General features: G+C 43.3%; 1 protein-coding gene and 1 long non-coding RNA gene across 2 annotated transcripts in view; both read left to right on the top strand.

Moving 5' to 3' along the window:
• The first annotated feature begins 7,256 nt into the window (after window positions 1-7,256).
• The window catches only part of LONRF1 (LON peptidase N-terminal domain and ring finger 1), a 45,806-nt gene continuing 31,208 nt past the window's right edge, over window positions 7,257-21,854 (top strand). The window contains exon 1 of the mRNA XM_070459954.1: window positions 7,257-8,092. Within this exon, the coding sequence (XP_070316055.1) occupies window positions 7,372-8,092 (721 nt within the window). The 5' untranslated portion in view covers window positions 7,257-7,371. The remainder of the gene's footprint in view (window positions 8,093-21,854) is intronic.
• Window positions 8,374-9,938, top strand: LOC110151592 (uncharacterized). The gene is made up of 2 exons (XR_002318112.2): window positions 8,374-8,456; window positions 8,799-9,938. It is a non-coding gene; the product is annotated as an uncharacterized lncRNA (long non-coding RNA).

Below are 21,854 nucleotides of genomic sequence, written 5' to 3'. Positions count from 1 at the left end.
AATCTACCCGTTCTTTAGCTTGTTTACAACCCTTTAATATATTTTGTTAATTTTTGTGAAAACTAGTGTTCCATGCTAGTTGAAAGAGTTATCTTGTTTATTTCACTTATGTTTGAAAGAGCATCGATTCTCATTTAAGTTTGAAAGACTGCCTCCTCATCTAGATACATTACAATGGTAAAGGAATAGAAAAGAGATTCTTCTCTCTGTTGCATTTACCTAAACTAACCTGACCTGTGGCATGTGCTGGACATTGAATAAAGATTACCTATAATGCATATCAACCTGTGTTGCATGTCTTCCTTCTCCTCCTTTTTCTCTTAACTTTCTTAACAACTAACCTGGTTGCTCATTCTACCATTGTGGCCTCGTCTTGACTTTTTGATCTGTCTGTGTTCACCTCCTGGTTAAGAACTCTTCCATCATCTGAGGTCATCATCTCTCCTTTCGTGACACTGACCTTGTGGACCACTTGGGACACAGATCACTGCCCTAACCTAGTCACAGGTATCTTCCTGTCTCACATGCTTCCATCTCCTTCACCAGCTCCAATGCCCTCCCCATATAGCTAACATACTCCAGTCTTTCAGATGAATTCTGCAAATATTCACCTTATCCAAGTCACTCATTATTTTATGAATTGCAACCTCAAATCCTTATGATTTATCTAATAACTCAGATTCTTAAAAAGTCACATACGAGCTGAAAATGAGTCAAGCCAAAGTGCATCGCATGGCTTTATCCTCTAAACCAGGTGACAGCCCAGTCAAGCTGTATAACCTCAGAAATGTACAACAGAAACAAAACCACATGGGAAAGAGATGGGAGCAGAGACCCCTCTGCATTTGATGGGCCTGGGGACTTTACCAAACTAAAGGTCCATTCATGAACTTTCAAGGAGTAAATTCACGGGGTATTGTTTCTTTTCAAGTATGCTGATGCTACAACTCTACTTCTACTTCTCTAGCTCAAATGTTATTTTGTCAGATCCTGTCATAAGAAACCATGTGAGAGGTTCCATTCTGTATCGTTAAATTCAGCCGTGATCGTATAGTGGTTCGTACTTTACACTATGTATCCTTAAATCCATAGACTTCCAGCTGTGGCACAAACAGCCAAAGCCACCACAAGCAGAAGCTGAGCCCCAGAGCACACGTGTATGTTCACTCTGTGTGGAGCACTAGCGCCCCTTCTTTGTTCTTTCATTTCAACAGTTTTTTTTTAATTGAGGGTCTTATTTATGTGTTCTAGACACTGAAAATCCCAACAGAGAATAAAGCAGTTTATTATATCAAGTTTCCCTTGTAGAACTCATACTCTAAATAAGAAAAAGACAATAAATAAGAAAAAGAAAACATAACCGTTATATTAGGGATAAAAGCTAAAGATAAAAAACTGGAAAAAGAGATAGGGAGACTAGGCAAGACATCACAGGTGCCATTTGATCAAAAGTCTAAAGGAAGAAAGAAAGGCAGCCTGGAAGATCTCTGGCAGAAGAGGATCCCTGACCAGGAGAACAGAAAGGACCAAGGTCCTGGTGAGCCCAGTGGGTCTGGGGAAGTGTGAGAAGAGGAAAGCAGACGGGCTGGAGGCTGGGACAGACCAAGTACTGACTTCCGGGTCATGGATGGGACTTTGGATTTTCTTCTGAGTTAAAATGAGAAATAACTGCTGTGTTTCGAGGAGCACATGGTTCGTGTGATACGGTGCTGATAACAATGAGAGGGTGTCATGACAACAGCAGAGGCTGGTGACAGGAACCTAGGTGTGAGATGCTGCTGGTGGCTGGACCAGCGCTGTGTCAGGGAGGGAGCAAGATGGGGTCAGAGTCTGGATATATTCTGAAAATAGAACCCAAAGGATTTTCTGGCCCACCATACATGAAGTGTGAGTGAAAGAGAGGAGTTGAGGATGACTCCCAAGATTTTTTTTTGATCCATATAAGCATCCCAGCAGATCTTCTCAAATGTTCAAAAATTTTCTGATACACCCAGGAGTTTAGGAAGCATTACAAATAACAGTAGTAGTAATAATGCCAAAATGAGTAGTGCTTTATAATTTTCAAATTATTAAAGCTTTATTTACTATATTAGACTGTTAGGTATTTCTGTTTTCTTGATTTATGTATATATATATATATATATATACATATATTTTTTGTTGGTTATAATTTTCTTTTTATCTGTTTCTACCTGCAAAATTTTTTCTCTTACCTAAAGAGTGCCAAAACCCATGATGTTATTTTAGGAGAGATGCTGATGACTTGAGCCAGCGTGATGGTGGGGGTGGCAGGCAGTTGGGAAACAGAGGGAGCAGAGTGAAGGGGTCAGAGTCTGAATATATTCTGAAAGCAGAACTAGAAGGATTTTCTGGCAGGCCTGATTGGACGTACAAAAGACGAGAAATGAATATAAATTGTCCTAGTGTGTTAATGGTAATGTCTTCTTATCTCTGATTAGGGTGAAGAGTATTAGGTGATAGCATTAATTTGTGTGTGACTCATTCAGCAGTTATTATCTAATGCCCTGAATGCTTGAGACACATCAGTGAACAAGATAGGCAGAAATCCCAGTTCTCAAGGAGCTTACATTTTGGAGGACAGACATACACACTCTTTCTCTCTATGTGTATATATATAATTTCAGGTGACAGTAAGTGCTAAGGTGAGGGGTGAGAGGAGAAGAAAGGAGCATAGATAATACCAGGAGATTTGTATGTAGTTAATTCTCAGAGCTTGTTAAATAATGTGTGGAATTTATTCCTATGTCTATTTCTATTTAACAGCTCGATACTGGGAAATGCATTCATTTTATCAATTTGACTACCAGTAAAATAGAATATGGGTTATATCCTTAGCATTTCTATGTTCTTCAGAGTATTAGAAAAGAATTAAGGGTGGTGCTCTTGAGCCCTTTGACTGTGATCCCCACGGGGATGGTGGTTTAGTCACTGAGTTGTGTCCGACTCTTTGTGACCATGGACTGTAGCCCACCAGGCCCTTCTGTCCATGGGATTTCCTAGGCAAGGATACTGGAGTGGGCTGCCATTTCCCGCTCCAGGGGATCTTCCTGACCCAGCGATCGAAGCCGGGTCTCCTGCACTGCAGGCAGATTCTTTACATACTGAGCTACCAGGGATAACATTATTTTAATACTGGGCAATAAACTTGGGGAGACAATAGTCATCGCAGGCAACGGGGTCTAGACATCTACTTCCCATCACCTCTGTTTAACCTACTGAGTCTGTCCTCATTAGGGCTCTTCACTTAGAACACCATTACTGCAATCATATACTGTATTTTTAGCATCTTATATAAACTTCCCCACAAATGCCCAAGTTATGTAACCAGCTCCCCTCCCCCAGGCTTTCCTCCAGCCTCTCAGAGACTGTTAGAAGGGGCGAGGAGGTGCGCGTGGTGGGGGAACTCTGTCCGGCAACTGAAAACGCTTACGTCCCAGGGCTGGTTCTCCCTCCTCAGGACACGGCTGGGTGTGCACGCATCAAGTGTGTTTCTCATCCCTCCTTTCTGCTTTTCAGCCTTCACCTTCTGCTGTTACATTTTCATCAGGTGTCACGTTGCTGCGCTCCTGTGCCTGGGAGACCATCTGCCTCCTCTCACTGTGTTCAAACCAACTCCTAGGACTCTGCTCCAGAGTCAGAACGCACCTGAACGAGAGTTCCAGTTCTGGCATTTTACAGGTGGCAGATGAGGCTCAGCGGGGCCAGGGGACCTCCTCCCTGGTACAGAGGCATAGACGTGGTCCGGATCCCTGGATTCTCTGATGTGACTTTTATAAACGAGCAGCTGCTCGGGACTCAGTGTCCTTATGGCTGGAAAACGAGGGGTGTGCCAGGTGGCCTCTAAACTCCCTTCCATCTGGGCCTTACGTATCAACATGCCATTGGCTACCCACTGACTATATTTCATTTTAGAATTTACTGTTCTCAATGCATTGACCAGAATGTTACTAACTGAAATGAATCAGGGAGAGGACATAATTTTGCTTGGCCCTTTAAAGCTTAAATTCTGTCTTCTTTTTTAATGGTAAGAATGTGAAGAAACAAATGGTAAATTCACCCACAGTTAAAAAAAAGCAAAGGAAAAAAGGAGGTTCAGATACACATCTTCAGCTGACTCGTGCACAAGAAAAGCACTGTGTTACGTGATGCTTAAATAGTTTACCTAACTATATCAGGAAAAGGCTCCTTCTGGCGCAGTGGGGGCGGGGGAGGGCTGGGATACGCAGGGAATGATGGTGATAAGCATTTTCCAAATTAGGAAACAGATATGCTTTTCTTCCTACTCTTACATAACTGATCTATTTTAGAAGACAACACAAAAAAACTGAAATGAAATACAAATCTCATCATTTTACTACTTTGTTAGCAAAGGCACAAGCAAGTAACGCTGGAAGGGAAAGAAAGGAGAGTTTTACCCCATCCTATTCCTCTTGGTCTGGAGGTTACCCGTCCCCCTCCCCATCCACCACACACACACACAGGATTCCCTCTCTTCCCTGGCAGGCTGCTGGGTGAGTCAGAGACCAAAGTCCAAATTTTTTTTTTAAAAAAATGAATGAAGAAAGATACTAATTTTTCTTTCCTCTGAATTGAAAACGCAGCCACATCAAAGTACATACCCTCTCGTGGTGGCACAGAATGACAGGCAAGTAACCTGTCTTAGAGCCAGTGATAGTTTTTGCCCCAGACTTCCTGATTCAGAGGGAAATTGTGCAGCATGCAAAGGCCACAGAGGCAGCACAACCTCTTACATAAATAAGTTACATAAATGAGAACCAGTTATGTAAATGTATAAACCAGCAAACACGAATTATAACCATTCACAAATGCCAAGGAGAACACAGCAAGAGTCCTCCTACAGTCCCATCCCCCGCCCCCATATTATCAAAACTGTACTATTTTATTTCACACCAGAATCAGATGTGGCTATTTGTCACATTTATTGGGGAAAGAAATTCCAAAGGACAAATGATGTTTCATACTATTTTCTGAATATTATATTTTACTTTGGGGGGAAATTCCTTAGTTAACCCTGAATTATATTTGGTAAGAAATATAAGCATATTTATCAGCTTACACTTTTTTGTGTAATCATGAACACCCTGTGTTAAGTAGTTACTGTTGCAAGTTCTGCAAGTGGCTGTTAAGGATAGGAATATATCACAAAAGTAAATGCCCATGGGCATATAGATATTTGTTTTACTACTTACCGTTTCAAGTTTCAGATGAGTTTGTGGGTATCTGACTAATGTTATTCTTCAGTGTATTGAAAGATGGCAGTAACTCAGGGGCGTGGAATCAGATTCAAGGTTGTGCTTGTGGATCAATCACAATACGCCCCACCTCAATTGATTGGAAGTTGCTACTGGGGTTTCAGCTGCAATTTGCTTAGGTTCAGTGTGGATGATGAGTGAACTCTGCACGCTATAGGAACAGGAGCCTCGGCTTTTTCCTTGTTGCCTTGGGGGCAGTGTATCTCTGACTCTCAAGTTGGGAGATTTGCTAGTTGTGTAGTAGAAATACATGTAACTCAAAGCAGTTTTGAGCCTAACTGTCTGTTCTGTATAAAGAGGGATGCTGATGGAACGTTAGTCAGGTTTGGACATAGCATACTCAGGTTAATGTTCCCTTTAGCTGATTTGAAAATCTCATGTGAAATATTTTTATTTAAGATCTAATAATTGCAGAAAGAGTAAAATGATTTTAAACCGTGGTATATTTTTAGCTGTGTGATTTTGGGCAAATAGCTTTCCCTCTCTGGGCCATTGTTTCTAACCTTTGAAAAAAGGACAGCTTTAACAATCTATGCTGTGTGCTGTGTTTAGTAGCATAGTAGTGTCCGACTGTTTGTGACCCAATGAACTGTAGCCCGTGAGGCTCCTCTGTCCATGGGGATTCTCCAGGCAAGAATACTGGAGTGGGTTGCCATACCCTCCTACAGGGGATCTTGCCCACCCAGGGATCCAACCCAGGTCTCCCACATTGTAGGTGGATTCTTTACTGCCTGGGCCACCAGGGAAGCCCCTAACAATCTAGTACCCTACAATCAAATCTATAAATACTTTCAACGGAGAGCTTTAAACTGGTTGCCACCAAGTTTCAAGGAAATATAACCCATTATACAAAAACCAGTCATTTTCCTTCTCCTGTGGGCAAAACTGCAGACCTTGCTTGGGTTTCAGTGATACGGTAACTGCCCCGTGAAAAATATTCATCCTGGCGTTTTCTCTTTAAAAAGTGCCTAATGTAGGCCTTAGCTAGTTGTGCGGTAGTAAATGAAATGTGGAGAGGAACCTGTGGGCTTCCTCCCTCGAGATGGGGGATGAGTTTTAAACTAGAAAAGCAGCGGTAATTTGGCACGAGGCAAAATTGTCTTACACCCTTCAGGGAGTCATGTCAGGTGTAGGTAGTGTGTATGTAGTGTGTTAGTTGCTCAGTGTCTGACTCTTTGTGACCCCATGGGCTGCAGCCGAGCAGGCTGCTTTGTCCATGGAATTCTCCAGGCAAGAATACTGGAGTGGGTTGCCATGCCCTTCTCCAGGGGAGCTCTTCCGGAACCAGGGATGGAACCCAGGTCTCCCGCATTGCAAGCAGATTTCTTTACCATCTGAGCCACATTTCGTTCCTAAAGTTGACCTACTCTAGACTTAGGGAAATACAGAGTCGTTCCACTGACGGTGCCCGTCCCTGAGCCCTCGGCCTCTACGTGTCCCTCTGTAAGTTGGGTATAAACGAGTAAACATGCAGCTGAGCACCTGACCGGTGGTAAACTACACTGGGAAGATCCCAGGAGCCAGGAACGGGGTGGGGGGCGGGTCCCAACTTAGGTGGCGTTTATGTCAGGACAGGGATGGCGATTTGAGCCTCAGTCCAGGGAGGCCGGCTGCCCGGCGATGTGCCAACGATGCAGAGGTTAGGGGAGAATCTATGACTGGGGGGGTGGGGGTGAGGGCCCCGGCGGAGCAATCAGGTGGGGGATGGAGCATCGGGCGCCTCTGTGCTTTGTTCAGTTACAAGCCAGGCCCTTCTTTCCGGAGAAGCCAATTAGATCCCCGCCGGGGATCATCTGACCTCGCGTCTCCCGCCAGGAGGGGCTTCGGCAGGGGCGGGGCTGGCGGTCGCCTCCTCCGGGACCCGGCCGCGGGCCGTGCGGGGGAGTCCCGGGCGCCGCCGCGCAGCCGGCCCCGCCCCGCGCCCGCCGCGCCCCGCCCCCGGGGCTTCCCGGGCGCGCGCCGCCCCGCCGTGTCTGCGCGCCACGCCCCCCTGCTCGCGGGCCGCGTGCGGAGCCGCGCGCCCCGGAGGCTCCGGGACCGTGGCGGCGGGCTGCGGCACAGCAGCCGTCCGCGGGCCATGTCTTCCCCGGCCGTAGCGAGGAGCTCCCCGGGAGGGAGCCAGGAGGTGGACTCGCGGCCGCAGAGGCAGGGCCGGTTCTGGGAAGTGGGCGGCGGCGGCGGCGACCGGCTGGAGCGCGCGGCCGCGGAGTCGGAGCGCTGGGAGCTGCTGCTCCGCCGGGGCGAGCTGCTGGCGCTGGGCGGCCACCTGAAGGGCGCGCTGGAGGCGTACGCGGCGGCGCTGCGCCGCGGGGCCCCGGTCAGGCCCGAGTGCCTCGGCACCCTGGTGGACTGCCTGGTGTTCAACTACCGGCTTCGCCACGGCTTGGGCTGGAGCGCGAGCCCGGCGGGGGGCGCCCACCGCGGCGTTAGCGCCGGCGGGCTGCTCAGCTGCCTGGGCTGCCGGGGCTTCCTCAGCGAGCCGGTGACTGTGCCCTGTGGCCACAGCTACTGCCGCCGCTGCCTGCGGAGAGAGCTCCGCGCGCGCTGCCGCCTCTGCCGGGACCGGCTGCCGCCCGCCGCGGCCGCCGATGCCCTGGGGACCTCCCCGCGGCCGCCTCCGGCTGCCGCCGCCACCGCCGCCTCCGGCTTCAGGACCAGCGTCGTTCTTAACCACCTGACCGAAAAGTGGTTCCCGGGCCAACGGGAGAGAGCCCGGGCGGCCGGCCGGCTCGGGGAGCTGCTGCACCAGGGGCGCTACCGGGAGGCCCTGGCCGCCGCCTGCGAGGAGCTGCGAGCAGGTGAGCGCGCGGGCCCCGTGACCGCACCCTTCCTTCCCCGACGCGCGGGGCGGCCCCAAGCTCGTCTGCGCCCCAGGCCGGCTGCCGCCCAGGGCTTGCGTCTCGGGGTCCCGGGGTGTGTGTTTTGAGGGGTGTGTGTGTGGGAAGGGGCGGCGCCCCGAGGTGCTTCGGTCACAATGGGGATCGCCCTCAAGCCGACTGTGACGCGGCGCGGGGTTCCCTCCGCCTCGGCCTGGCGCTGTGGCGGGCGCGCCCCGAGCGGAGCGGCGCGGAGCGGGTGGCCGGGCGAGGCCGCGCGAGCGCGGGATGGGGAGGGAGTTGGGCGAGCCTGAGCGTCGGCTCGCTTCCTGCCGCGCTCTTTCCGGTAATTGGCCGCCCGGGCCGGGTCCGCGGCGGGGAGACGCCTTGCCGGGGCGGGGAAGAGGATCCCCAGCCGAGGCCGGGCGTGCAACGTATATACCTTGGTCTCCCGCGAAAGTCACCGGGGCAATTGGAAGCCGCGGGAGGCAGAATTGCATAAGCCGGGGTGGGTGGGGGGTGGTGGAGGGCGTTGTGTAACGGGTGACGTCGGGTGGGCGTGGCGGGAGCTGGGCGCCCGCACCCCGCACCCGGAGGCCCGGCCGGAGCTGCCCAGGGTTGTCCCAGTCTTAAATGGGAACGCCCGGAGACTTGCTGCCTCTTGATGGTTTCCACCTGTCTTTCACAGCGTGCTTATTTCAGAAACGCGTGTGCTTCCTTTCGAATGCACGTAGCTCACGGTGAAGATAATAGAGGTAGTCGCTGATGGAGTTCGTGGCCACGCTTGTGTTTGCCTTTCCACACTCTTGATCAAGCTGTGGCGGGGAAGGGCCTCTGAAGATCTTCGGTCTGGTCCTTCGCCGCCAAGAAGCAGTGTCAGCCTACTAACCTAGGCTAGCCACTTTTCTTAAGGTGGTTTTGGGCTGTGGAGACCTTGACGGAGTGAGTTAGCTGTGTAAAATGAAGCGTTGTTCTTTAAATCGGTGGTTTTCTACTTTGGGGTTTCCCTCCACCCCCACCTCTGGGACGTTATCAGGGGCAATATCTAGAGACATTTTTGGTGGCCACCCCTTGTGTGAGTGGAGTGGTGCTTTTACAAACAGTGGGCAGAGGCCACGGAGGCTCTTCAGGATCCAGTGATGCGCGGGACAGTTTCCCACACAATGATCAAGGCCCAGTGTCAGTTTTGCCCCTGTTAAACCTTGTGTGAAATAAGCATATTTCAAGATGGAATGGAATAATACTTGGAGAATTAATCACCAAGAAAGTAGGTATCCAGAAGATAAACTGATGTGAGGTTTGAGGTGCATTCATAAACTATAACTGAAAGCATCTTCTTGGAGGCTTTTTTTTTTTTTTTTAACCCTAAGCGCTCAGTCATTTTGAAGTAGTCACTATGTTAAGTCGTTTAATACCTTTAGAATTCAAACCGCAAACTTGGCATGCTTTCAGCATCTTTATGGGGAGTAGCAGTTACAGAAGTAGCATGATAGACCCAGAACAAAACAGAACTATTTGGAATACAGAATTCCTCAACAGCTCAGTCTCTCTAGATGAATCGAGTTTGAATGGTCAACGAAGGACAGACCATCTAGGACACGTTCCTCAAAATGAAGAAGCAGAAGCTGGGGCAGTGACACGACTTTTGTCACCAGTCACACAGCCAGCTGATGTGTGGAGGCAACACTGTGTCCTGCATTTCTCCTAAATGTTGGACCAGGATTCATCCTACTGTTATGGCTCATCCAGTGAAAATGTGTAACATCAATTCCGAAAGAAGTTTTTTGCCACTAGTGTGAAATAAAGGAGAAACTTATTGACAGCCCTATTCATTATTAACTCTCACTGATTTAAATGGTTTGACTGCTTAAATTAGGCATTTTGAAAAAATTCAGGTCCTAATCCACAGAAGAACAGGGAGTACATTTAATAATTAAGATCTAGCTTAGCATTCTATGACCAATAATCTTTTAATTAAGGAAGATTTGGGGCCTGGGATTGAGGATATTATTTTTAACAGGAAAAGACTGAAATCTCTACTTGTTCTCCTTTTTTTCAATTTGCATAGACTACATGTGGGAATTTTGTCCATTCAGCTGCTTCATTCTACTTTTGCAGGACTAGAACCCAAGACTCCTTTGACCTCGTCCATTTTCTCCTCATTTTTAGGTCTTTGAAAAATCTTTAATTCCATACTCCAAAATGTGTCTGATTGGTACTAGTGAGGATAAATTTTTTCATCCTTTGAATTTTTAGTATAGAGTAGGAAGAAAAAAAATCTTAGAGCTAACAAATTATAGTTGATGGAGTGCAGATACTATGTGTTTAGCAGTTTATGAGCATAAATAAAAAGGTTTAGTAGAGTTATAAATCTACTTGTGCAGTTAAGGTTTAACTTTTTGAGAGCCGGTTAGCTAGAAAGGCATTTGAAATGTGTTTGTGTAATTGGAAAGCTGTACCCAAGATAACTTCATTATTGCTAACGGTGGAAAAAGACTATAATTTTTTCGTATAATTCTTAACAGTGAAACAAGTAAATACTATTAACTAGAAAAAATAATCAGTCTACAGTTAGCCCACACACATCCAAATTTAAGCCCTTTCAACAAGAAAGGAAAGCTAGAAAACCTCTGCCAGAATCAGAACGTTCCCATTGAGATTACATAAGTTTCTGTTGAATTGAAATATATTTAGATAACATTTAATCCATTGATCTTTTGGTATTAACTCTCAGATGTTTCATAACTTTGTCTTTTTAGTATTCAAGGATATTATGTAAAGATCTTTTCTGCATTGGTTCTTTATACTTAAGACTCTTGAAATGATCCCACTCACCTATGCTCGTCTTTGTTTGATTTTTAATGAATTTTTACACTGACTTGCCACTCTTCCCCACAAAGAAGACCAACAGAACAGTATAATTTATAATTTGAAATGGTTAGAAAGTAAATAAAAGTCACAGGGAAGAGAATATTTTATTTAAAATACTTGGGGAAAAAAGTTTTATTTTTAATATTTTAAAAAAATGTTTGGCTATGCCAGGTCTTATTTGCAACATTCAAAATCTTCTCTGTGTGTTGAGGCATGTGGGTTCATTTCTGTTTTGTTTTTAGTTGTGGTGTTTGGAATCTGCAGATGCGGCATGCAGGTATCTAGTTCCCTGACATGGGATCGAACCTGGGCCCCCTGCATTGGGAGTGCAGAGTCTTAGACATTAGACCACCGGGAAGTCTCTGTTTTAAATATTAATTGTGTACTCCTTGTCAGGTATTTCAGAATGTTTTACATCCTTTCATTGTCACAAAGTATCCTATGGAGTACTATTATCCTCAGAGGGAAATTGAGGCACCTGGGGTGCCTAGTACAGCCTGGTAGTTAGAGCTGTGAATATTGGTGTCTAAGGACCTGGGTTTGAATCCCAGTGCAGTCTCCACCTGCTCTGGAGCCTTGGGCCTGTGTCTAACCTCCCTGTTTTGCTTTCCTTATCTGAAAAGTGAGCAGAGTGTCTACCTCATAGATAACAACCATAACAACAGCCTGGGGCTGTTGTGAGAATCAAGAGAGTCAAAACATGTGAAGTGCTCTGAATGGTGCCTGGCAGATAAATACCCAGTAAATATTAACTATTTTTAAAATGTAAAATTTGCACCCCAGCTAGAAGATGATTTAGCTAAAATTGAAATCTAAATCTTATAATGTCGAGTCCTGTTCTTTTTTCTCTACCACATTAATATTACCAGTGCATGTGTGCGGGCTGTTGCTTCAGTCTTGCCCAGCTCTTCATGACCCTACGGCGGGTAACCTGCCAAGTTCCTCTGTCATGGAATCTCCAGGCAAGAATACTGGAGTGGGTTGCTGTTCCGGTCTCCAGGGGATCTTCCCAACTCATGGATCCAACTTGGATCTGCTGTTTTGCAGGCAGATTCTTTACCATCTGAGCCACCAGGGAATAGTAACAGAGTGAGGGTTAAATCCTGATTCTGGCCTACATATGTTAATTAGTGGTAACATTTTAGCATACATCAGTAAAATATAGATGCTGCAAGGCTTTCCTACTAAAAAGATTAGTCAAATTATGAGTATGTTAGTCACTTAGTCATGTCCAACAGTTTGTAACCCCATGGACTGTAGCCTGCCAGGCTCCTCTGTCCATGGGATTTTCCAGGCAAGGATACTGAAGTGGGTTGTCATTTCCTTCTCCAGGGGATCTTCCTGACCTAGGCCTGCATTGCTGGCAGATTCTTTACCATCTGAGCCACCAGGGAAAAAAGATTAGTCAAACTGTAGGTAAATACTGAATACATTTAAAGAAAATGTGAAAGGTTTTTAACATATTAGTCAGGTTAAAATGAAGAGATTTGAGTTTATCACTGCAAAGAGTCGGACAAGACTTGAGTGACACCCACACTTCACTTCAAACTTACGTATCCCTTGGAGTGGGGCACGGCAACCCACTCCAGTATTCTTGCCTGGAGAATCCCATGGACAGAGAAGCCTGGCAGACTACAGTTCATAGGGTCACAAAGAGTTGTACTCGACTGAAGTGACTTAGTATGCAAACTTATGTATGCCCTAACTTACTCTGCCAGATACTTGAAACAGTAAACAATGACATTTATATGGTGGTTTATAACTTCATAACACATTTTCAGTTCCACTAACTGAGTCTTACTAAAGATAATGTGAGATAGGAGAGCATGTGTTAGCACCCTGAATTCACAGAATGTAGAAGAGAGCTCCAAGAAGGTGACTTCTTAAAGGCAAGCAAGTAACCAAGTTACAACTGAAAGCAGAAACTGGGCATGTGAATATTGCTTCTGAGACTGCTTGATTTTAAAATGATCACATAAAACATAAATCTTAAGTGTTCTTGTTATTTAACAAGTGTTTATTGAGTGCTTGCTATATATTAGGCTTTGTTTCAGGTGTTTTAATACAGAGGTAAACAAAATCAGGTGCCTGTCCTCAAGAGAGTTTGTATTTTTTGTTTCTCTTAAAGTTGCAGCAAATTGGTATTTATTGAAAACAGTCAGAAAAGGGGCTTATTGCTTAACTGATTTCTAACAAACTGAGCGTATATCTTGTATATCTTTGATTCATCTTTCCTTTAATTCAGAAGTCCACTTTTAGGATTTTTGCAGTGCTTCAGGGTCACTATTATAACAGGATGTTCTCATTGTTATAGAAAATGAAAAAGGAGGTTATATAAATAACAAGTGGTCGGTTTAAAATAATTTCTATGTTTTTACCTTTTATTCATCAAGTAAACGATGAAAGATTTACCAGAGCTCAGTTAACATAGATTTCTCATTATTTGTATATTAAACTTTGGTTTACTCAGAATTGTTTTTATATTTAGTGAAATATTTCTGCAGGCTTAGATGTATTCAAGTATCATTTTAAATGTATTTGTATAGTATTCTGCCTCTAATGGCTTCCCTGGTAGCTCAGTTGGTAAAGAATCCGCCTGCAATGCAGAAGACCCTGATTTGATCCCTTGGTTGGAAGATCCGCTGGAGAAGGGATAGGCTATCCACTCCAATATTCTTGGGCTTCCCTTGTGGCTCAGCTTGTAAAGAATCCACCTGCAATGCAGGAGACCTGGGTTTGATCCCCGGGTTGGGAAGATCCCCTGGAAAAGGGAAAGGCTACCCACTCCAGTATTCTGGCCTGGAGAATTCCATGGACTGTATAGTCCATGGGGTCACAAAAAGTCAGACATGACTGAGAGACTTTCACTACTGCCTCTTGCATTATAAAGATATTTTTCAAAATTGTCAATATGTTTTACTATAGAAGGTGAATGATTTAAGAGAACTCTAAAATGCTAAGCAGAAGTTTCTGTTCAATTTTTTTTCTCTTTTTCTTGTGGTATTAATAGAACAGGATCATTCTTTTTTGCTTTCCTTCCTTTTGTCCAACCTGCATTACTAATCCCTAAAGATATTTCCTCTGTACATGGAATTCTCCAAGTAAGAATAGTGTAGTGGGTAGCCATTCCCTTCTCCAGGGGATCTCCCCGACCCAGGGATCAAACCCAGGTCTCAGGCATTGCACATGGATTCTTTATCCTCTGAGCCATCAGTTCAGTTCAGTTCAGTTGCTCAGTCATGTCTGACTCTTTGCAACCCCATGAATCGCAGCGTGCCAGGCCTCCCTGTCCATCACCAACTCCCGGAGTTTATTCAAACTCATGCCCATCTAGTCGGTGATGCCATCCAGCCATCTCATCCTCTGTTGTCCCCTTCTCCTCCTGCCCCCAATCCCTCCCAGCATCAGGGTCTTTTTCAATGAGTCAACTCTTTACATGAGGTGGTCAAAGTACTGGGGTTTCAGTTTCAGCATCAGTCCTTCCAGTGAACACCCAGGACTGATCTCCTCCGAGCCATCAGAGAAGCCCAGAAATTTCTTACCTGGCTAAGGTTTATTTGAGTAAAAGATGTAGAAAATACTCTTCTGATACCTTGTATTAAGAACTGATTTCATTTCTTTATAAACTTGTTTTGAAATATTTTGTAACATTAACAATAACTTATTTATTGAGTGCTTGTGTGCCAGGCCTTGTCTTAACTGTTAACATACATCCCTTACAAAATTTTTTTTTTATTTATTTGGCTGTACCGGGTCTTAGTTGCCACACATAGGATCTTTGATTGTTAGTTGTGGCAGACTGGATCTAGTTCCCTGACCAGGAATCAAACCCATGTCTCCTGCATTGGGAGAGCAGAGTCTTAGCCACTGAACTACCAGGTAAGTCCCCTCACAACAGTCTTAAGATGTTGGTATCTTGAGCATTTTATAGATGAGGAGTCAGAGGTTCAAAGAGTTAAGTAAACGGTTAAAAGTGTATCAGAACCCAGATCTTCTGAATTCAGTGGTTATGATCTTAATTAGTATGCCAAACTACTATTCCTGGACTTTATTCATCTCTAATAACTTCTCAGCCAGCAGCTTAGTGTAACTGTGATAACCAAGTTCTGTAGAAAAAATTTGGTATTTAAGTTAGCCATTGGAATTCTTAAACTAGCTGAACATATAAAAAGAAAAGACACTCAAGAGGGAAGATAAAAGGGAAATGAACAGGGAATTTTTATACTTACACATAAATAATTCAAATAGCCAATAAATAGTTTTAAGGTCAAACTGAGAAAAGGTACACTAAAATAATGATGCTGTTTTTCATTTGTATTTTTAAATTAATTTATTTTAAATGAAAGATGAATATTTTTTAATGTTGAAAAGTACAATTCACAAAGAAGATAGACGTAAAACCATTAGACACTTAGTAACAAAGAAACAGGTACATCAGAAGAAATATAAGGGAAAAGAAAAAATATATAATCATAATGAGACATACAAACTTTTCTCTAAGAATATTTTATGAAGTGCAGAAAAAATAAGAGCATCTTGAATGATGTCGTTAATAACTTGAATGTAATAGATTTATGTTTAGTATATATTAATCTTATATCCTACACAGATATATTTAAAATTTTGTATCTCATATGTTGTTATTAGAAAAACTGGCAGAAAGAGAAACATTACTAAATTTCAAAAAGTAGAATTCTTGGTGTGTGATTTGGTTATATATATACACCCGTATTATTTTTTCAATTTTCCGTTATAAGATATTGACTATAGTTCCCTGTGCTATGCAGTAAACCTTTGTTGCTTGTTGCATATGTATGTTTTTAAAATTAGAAATCTAGCATTCTATTCATAATAAGTTGAACAAATGGAATCAAAATGTCAAAAAACTTTTAATTAGGCAAAAATTCATTTTCTAAAATATGTTATACATATTATTTATGTATATGTATACAAAAGCTTTTCTACTGTGCTTGAGAAAGAACATAAAAAAAAAAAAAGGAGAGATGGAGAAATTGGAAATCATAAAGTAAATGAAATGGGAGCACTGAATATGAAATAGAAAAAGTGAAGCAAACTAGATAAAAGTAAAAGCTCCTCATATAGTCCAGTTGTTTTTAAACATGGCTGCTTGTTAGAAACATATCTGGAGCTCTGGCAAAAAAGAAAAAGCAATATCTGAGCATTTCCTCCCCCCCAAAATCCAGTGATAATTCTGATAAGCATCTGGATTTTAAAAAGTGATTATGGGTTTTCCTATTAAATGGTAGTTTTGGTGATACAGAATTCTATTTTTCTGTTGACCAATTATGATACAGTGGTATTAAGTGGGTAATAGTTACATAATCACAATAGTAAAAGATGTTTATCAGTTCTCACAATCAATAGCCAGACAAAAAAAAAAAGATAATTACAATTGCAAGCCATAATGGAAACATGACTAAGCTAACAATATGAAATAAATACATACAATTTTGGGGGTCAAGCAGAGTGATGTGGTAAGTGGAAGTGCACGTGTTTTCATCTGCTCAGCCAGTCTGTCTCTTTTGGTTGGTCCTTTTAATTCATTTACATTTAAGGTGATTATCAATGTGTATGATCCTATTACTGTTTTCTTAATTTGGGGGGGTGTTTATTTTCTGTAGATAGGTCTTTTCCTTCTCTTTAGTTCCTTTAAGCATTTGTTGTAAAGCTGGTTTGGTGGTGCTGAATTCTCTTTTGCTTGTCTGGAAAGCTTTTCATTTCTCCATCAAATCTGAAGGAGAGTCTTACTGGATAGAGTATTCTTGATTGTTGGTTCTTCCCTTTTATCACTTTAAATATATCATGCCATTCCCTTCTGGATTATAGAGTTTCTGCTGAGAAATCAGCTGATAGCCTGATAGGAATTCCCTTGTAGGTTATTTGTTGTTTTTCCCATGTTGCTTTTAACATTTTATCTTTGTCTTTAATTTTTGTCAGTTTGATTACTGTATGTCTTGATGTGTTCCTCCTTGGGTTTATCCTTCCTGGGACTCTCTCTGCTTCCTGGACCTGGTTGACTATTTCCTTTTCCATATTAGGGAAGTTTTCAGCTATTATCTCTTAAAATATTTTCTCAGGTCCTTTCTTTTCTCCTTCTGGGACTTCTGTAATGCAAATGTTGGTCAGTTCAATGTTGTCCCAGAGGTCCCTTAGGATGTTTTCATTTCTTTTCATTCTCTTTTCTATATTCTGTTCTGTGGCAGTGATTTCCACCATTCTGTCCTCCAGCTCGTTTATCCGTTCTTCTGCCTCAGTTATTCTGCTGTGAATTTCTTCTACTGTACTACTCATCTGTTTGTTCTTTAGTTCTTCTAGGTCTTTGGTAAACATTTTTTGCATCTTCTCAATCTTTGTTGCCATTCTTTTTCCAAGATCCTGAATCACTATCATTATTCTGAATTCTTTTTCTGGAAGGTTGCCCATCTCCACTTTGTTTAGTTGTTTTTCTGGGGTTTTATCTTGTCCCTTCATCTAGGACATAACTTTCTGCTTTTTCATGCTGATTATATGTTAGTCACTCAGTGGTGTCCGACTCTTTGCACCCCATAGATTGTAGCCTGCCAGCCCCAGGCTCCTTTGTCCATGGAATTATCCAGGCAAGAATACTGGAGTGGGTTGCCATTCCCTGCTCCAGGGGATCTTCCCAACCCAGGTCTCTCACCTTGCAGGCAGATTCTTTACCACTGAGCCACCAGGGAAGTCCTTAACTTTCTTAAATGCGGTTTTGTTTTACTTGCTGTGGAACTGTCCTTCTACTTACTTCTTCTGTCTGCCCTCTGATGGAGGAGGCTAAGAGGCTCGTGTAAGCTTCCTGGCGGTGGGGAACACTGAGTCTTGCTCCGGTGTGGAGGCCCTTGCTTAGTAAAGCTTTAATCCAGTTGTCTAGTGATGAGTGGGGTTTCGCTCCCTCCCTGGTAGTTGTTTGGCCTGAGGCAGTCCAGCCCTCGCTGTACAGTCAGCCTAATGGCGACCTTCTAGAGGGTTTACACCAAGGGGGACCTTCCTGGCTGGCTGCATCCGGTGTCCCGTCCCTGTGGTCAGTCCCTGCTGACCCACACCTCCACAGGAGACCCTCACAGTAGCGGGTAGCTTTGGTTCAGTCTCCCGTGGAGTCACTACACCTTTCCTCTGGGTCTTGGTGTGCACAAGATTTGGTTTGTGCCCTCCGAGACTGGAGTCTCTGCTTCCCCCAGTCCTGGGGAAGTCTTGTAATCATCCTGCTGGCCTTCAAGGTCAGATTCCCTGGGGATGCCCAGTCCCTTTGTCGGGTGCCCCGGCTGAGAAGCCTGATGTGGGGTTCCAGACCTTCACAACGGTCAGAAAACTTCTTTGGTATTACGGTTCTTCTTGTTCTCCATTCTGTGAGTTACTCACCTGGTGGGTGTGGGGTTTGATTTTATCGTGATTGTGCCGCTCCTGCTGTCTTGCTATGCCTTCTTTTTTGTCTTTGACTGTCGGGGTATCTTTTTTGGTAGGTCCCAGTGTCCTCCTGTCGATGGTGTTCAACAGCTAGTTGTGATTTTGGTGTTCTCACAGGAGGAGATGAGCGCACATCCTTCTTCATTTGTATTTTTCTAGGAAACAAAAATACACAGCTTCTGGGAGTGTAAAATTTTTATAAAAGGAGGATGAGCAGAATGTATTGAAGACTTTGTATAATATATCTACATAGCTTTCTACACGGAGAAGGAAATGGCAACCCACTCCAGTATTCTTGCCTGGAGAATCCCAGGGACAGAGGAGCCTGGTGGGCTGCCGTCTATGGGGTCGCACAGAGTCTGAAGCGACTCAGCAGCAGCAGCAGCAGCTTTCTACACAGTCACTCAGCTTTTTAGAAAATAAGGAAATAAGCTGATATGTCAAAGCTTATAGATAAATGTTCTTTGCAGTACTTTTTATAGTAGCAAAAATTAGAAGTAATAGGGAATTTTACATAGATGGTATATATAATGGAATACTTTACAACTATTAAGTATCTTGTGCATATAATCACATTGACCAAAAAAAGCAGATTGTACACAGTATATAGGGTATATTTCATAAAACTATACATTAAAAATGTAATCTACCCACACAGATGAGTGGGTAGGTTATATGCCAACACTGATTATTTCTTAGTTCATGAGAGCATGAATCGAGCTTAACACAACAGATTTTAATGAATTGCTTTGTGATGGGAAAAGGATCTTTGGTTCTTAATTTTCTGTATTTTTCAAAGTTTATAGGTAAATATTTTATGACCCTTGTTATTCAAAACAAGTTTCTTGAAGATGAGATAAATGATGTGTACACACCTCTTACTACCCATCACCTACTGGAAAACAGACGAGAAGTCCCCACTCTGGAGAACTCTCTTCCCGCAGCCCATGCGGTACCTTCGACCACTTAAAACTAGTTTCCTCAGATGTGTAGCAGAGTTTTATTTCAGTTGTTTTATTTACCTAAGTACTCACGATACCACTGTGTCAAAGAGAAGAGGGAATAAGGGCAAGAATTGATGAGCCCAAGGGGACAGATTTTAATGAATTTCCCCTGCTTCAGCGGACATTTATCAAAACCAGGAATAGAGGATACAGGGACAGTAAATAATGGAGGGAGCTCAAAAACAGATTTTTTAAAATAATTAAATATATGCTACGCACATACAGGGATGGAACACAATCCTAATAGCAAACACTTAAATAGAGCTTATAATGTACCAAGCCCTGTTGGAAGCACTGTGCATGTGTTGCCTCTCTCGTGAGGAGCCCTGTTAATAGCAGAGGCGAACAGCAGGGACTCTGGACTCAGGCGGCTGGAGGGAGCATCTAGAATCCTTCACTTAGGAGCTGTTTTTTCTTGGGCAAGATACTTAAACTCTCTGTGCTCAGATTCTTTACAAAAATGTGAACAATATTAGACCCACATAGGATTGTTCTGAAGGTTGTAGATCATTTAGAACAGTTAATAGTTTTTGTTGTTACCAAATAACTGTATTAACTGAAAATTATCATCTCACATATTTAAAATTCTTGCCCTTTGCTCCTTTGTGTATATTTTTGCATTTTAAAAATAAAGTCTATTTAAAATTAGTTCAGTTCTTCCTTTGGGGGTAGTTTTTTTTTTTTTTTTTTTTTATTTTATCAGCCATAAAAAGGAACAAATTTGAGTCAGTTGTTGTGAGGTAGATGAACCTAGAGCCTGTTGTAGAGAGTGAAGTAAGTCAGAAAAACAAATACTATGTATTAACACATATATGGAATCTAGAAAAATGGTACTGATGAACCTATTTGCTGGGCAGAAATAGAGACATGGACTTGAGAATGGACTTGTGGACACCGTGGGGGAAGGAGAGGGTGGGACGGGTTGAGACAGTAGCATTGACAAATGCACACTACCACGTGTTAGAGAGAGAACTAGCAGGAAGCAGCTTTATAGCCAGGAATTTCAGTTCACATGCTTTGTGATGACCCAGAGGGGTGGGATGGTGGCAGGAGGGAGGTCCAAGAGGGAGGGAATACACCCATACCTTTATCGAACTGACTTCATTGTGGGGCAGAAACCAACACAACATTGTAAAGCAGTTACCCTCTGAATAAAAATAAGTTTTTATTTTTATTGGAGTTAGGTTGACAGTTTGTTAGTTTCAGGTATATAGCAAAGTGATTCAGTTATATATATATATGTATTATTCTGTTTTAAATTCTTTCCCCATTTAGTTTATTATAGAATATTGAGCAGAGTTCTCTGTGCTATACAGTAGGTCCTTATTGGTTATCTGTTTCAAATGTGGTGGTGGTTTAGTTCTCAGTTGTGTCCAACTCTGTGCAACCCCATAGACTGTAGCCCACCAGGCTCCTCTGTGCAGGGGATCTTCCTGACCCAGGAATTGAACTCAGGTCTCCTTCATTGGCAGGCAGATTCTGTATCTGTTTTGTAATAAGTTCATTTGTATTAATTTTTTTTCCCATTTCACATATAAGCAATATCATACAGTGTTTTCTTGTCTTTTTCTGACTTCACTTAGTATGATAGTCTCTAGGTCCATTCGTGTTGCTGCTGATGGCACTATATCATTCTTTTTTTATGAATGATATGTATGCTGAATGCATATGTATGTACCACATCTTCTTTATCCATTCACCTGTAGATGGACATTTAGCTTGCTTTTGTGTCTTGCCTATTGTAAATAGTGCTGCAGTGAACACTGGGGTGCATGTATCTTTTCAAATTCTGGTTTTCTGTGGATACACGTTAAGGAATGAGATTGCTGAATCATACGGTAATTCTGTTTTTAATATGGAGGTGTTCTCCATAATGGCTGTACCAATGTACATTCCCACCAACCATGTAGGAAGTTTCCTTCTTCACACTTTCTCCAGCATTTATTGTTTTTGATGATGGCCATTCTGACTGATGAGAGGTGATATCCCATTGTTGTTTTGGTCTGCATTTCTCTAATAATTAGCCCCGTTGAGCATCTTTTCATGTGCCTCTTGGCCATCTGTATGTCTTTGTTGGGGAAATGTCTGTTGAGACCTTCTGCCCATTTTTTGATTGGGTTGTTTGTTTTGACATTGAGCTGCATGAGCTGTTTGTAGATTTTGGAGGTTAATCCTTTGTCAGTTGTTTCACTTGCAGATAATTTCTCCCATTCTGTGTATGTGTGCATGCTCAGTCGTGTCCAACTCTTTGAGACCCCGTGGACTGTAGCCCGCAAGACTCCTCTGTTCATGGGATTTTCCAGGCAAGAATACTGGAGTGGGTTGCCATTTTCTCCTCCAGGGGATCTTCCCGACCCAGGGATTGAACCTGAGTCTTCTGTATTGGCAGGTGGATTCTTTACCACTGAGCCACCAGGGAAGCCCCCATT

Source organism: Odocoileus virginianus, chromosome 32 (genome assembly GCF_023699985.2).
Source record: "Odocoileus virginianus isolate 20LAN1187 ecotype Illinois chromosome 32, Ovbor_1.2, whole genome shotgun sequence".
NCBI classification, from domain to species: domain Eukaryota; kingdom Metazoa; phylum Chordata; class Mammalia; order Artiodactyla; family Cervidae; genus Odocoileus; species Odocoileus virginianus.
This window is presented reverse-complemented; position numbering and strand designations above follow the sequence as displayed.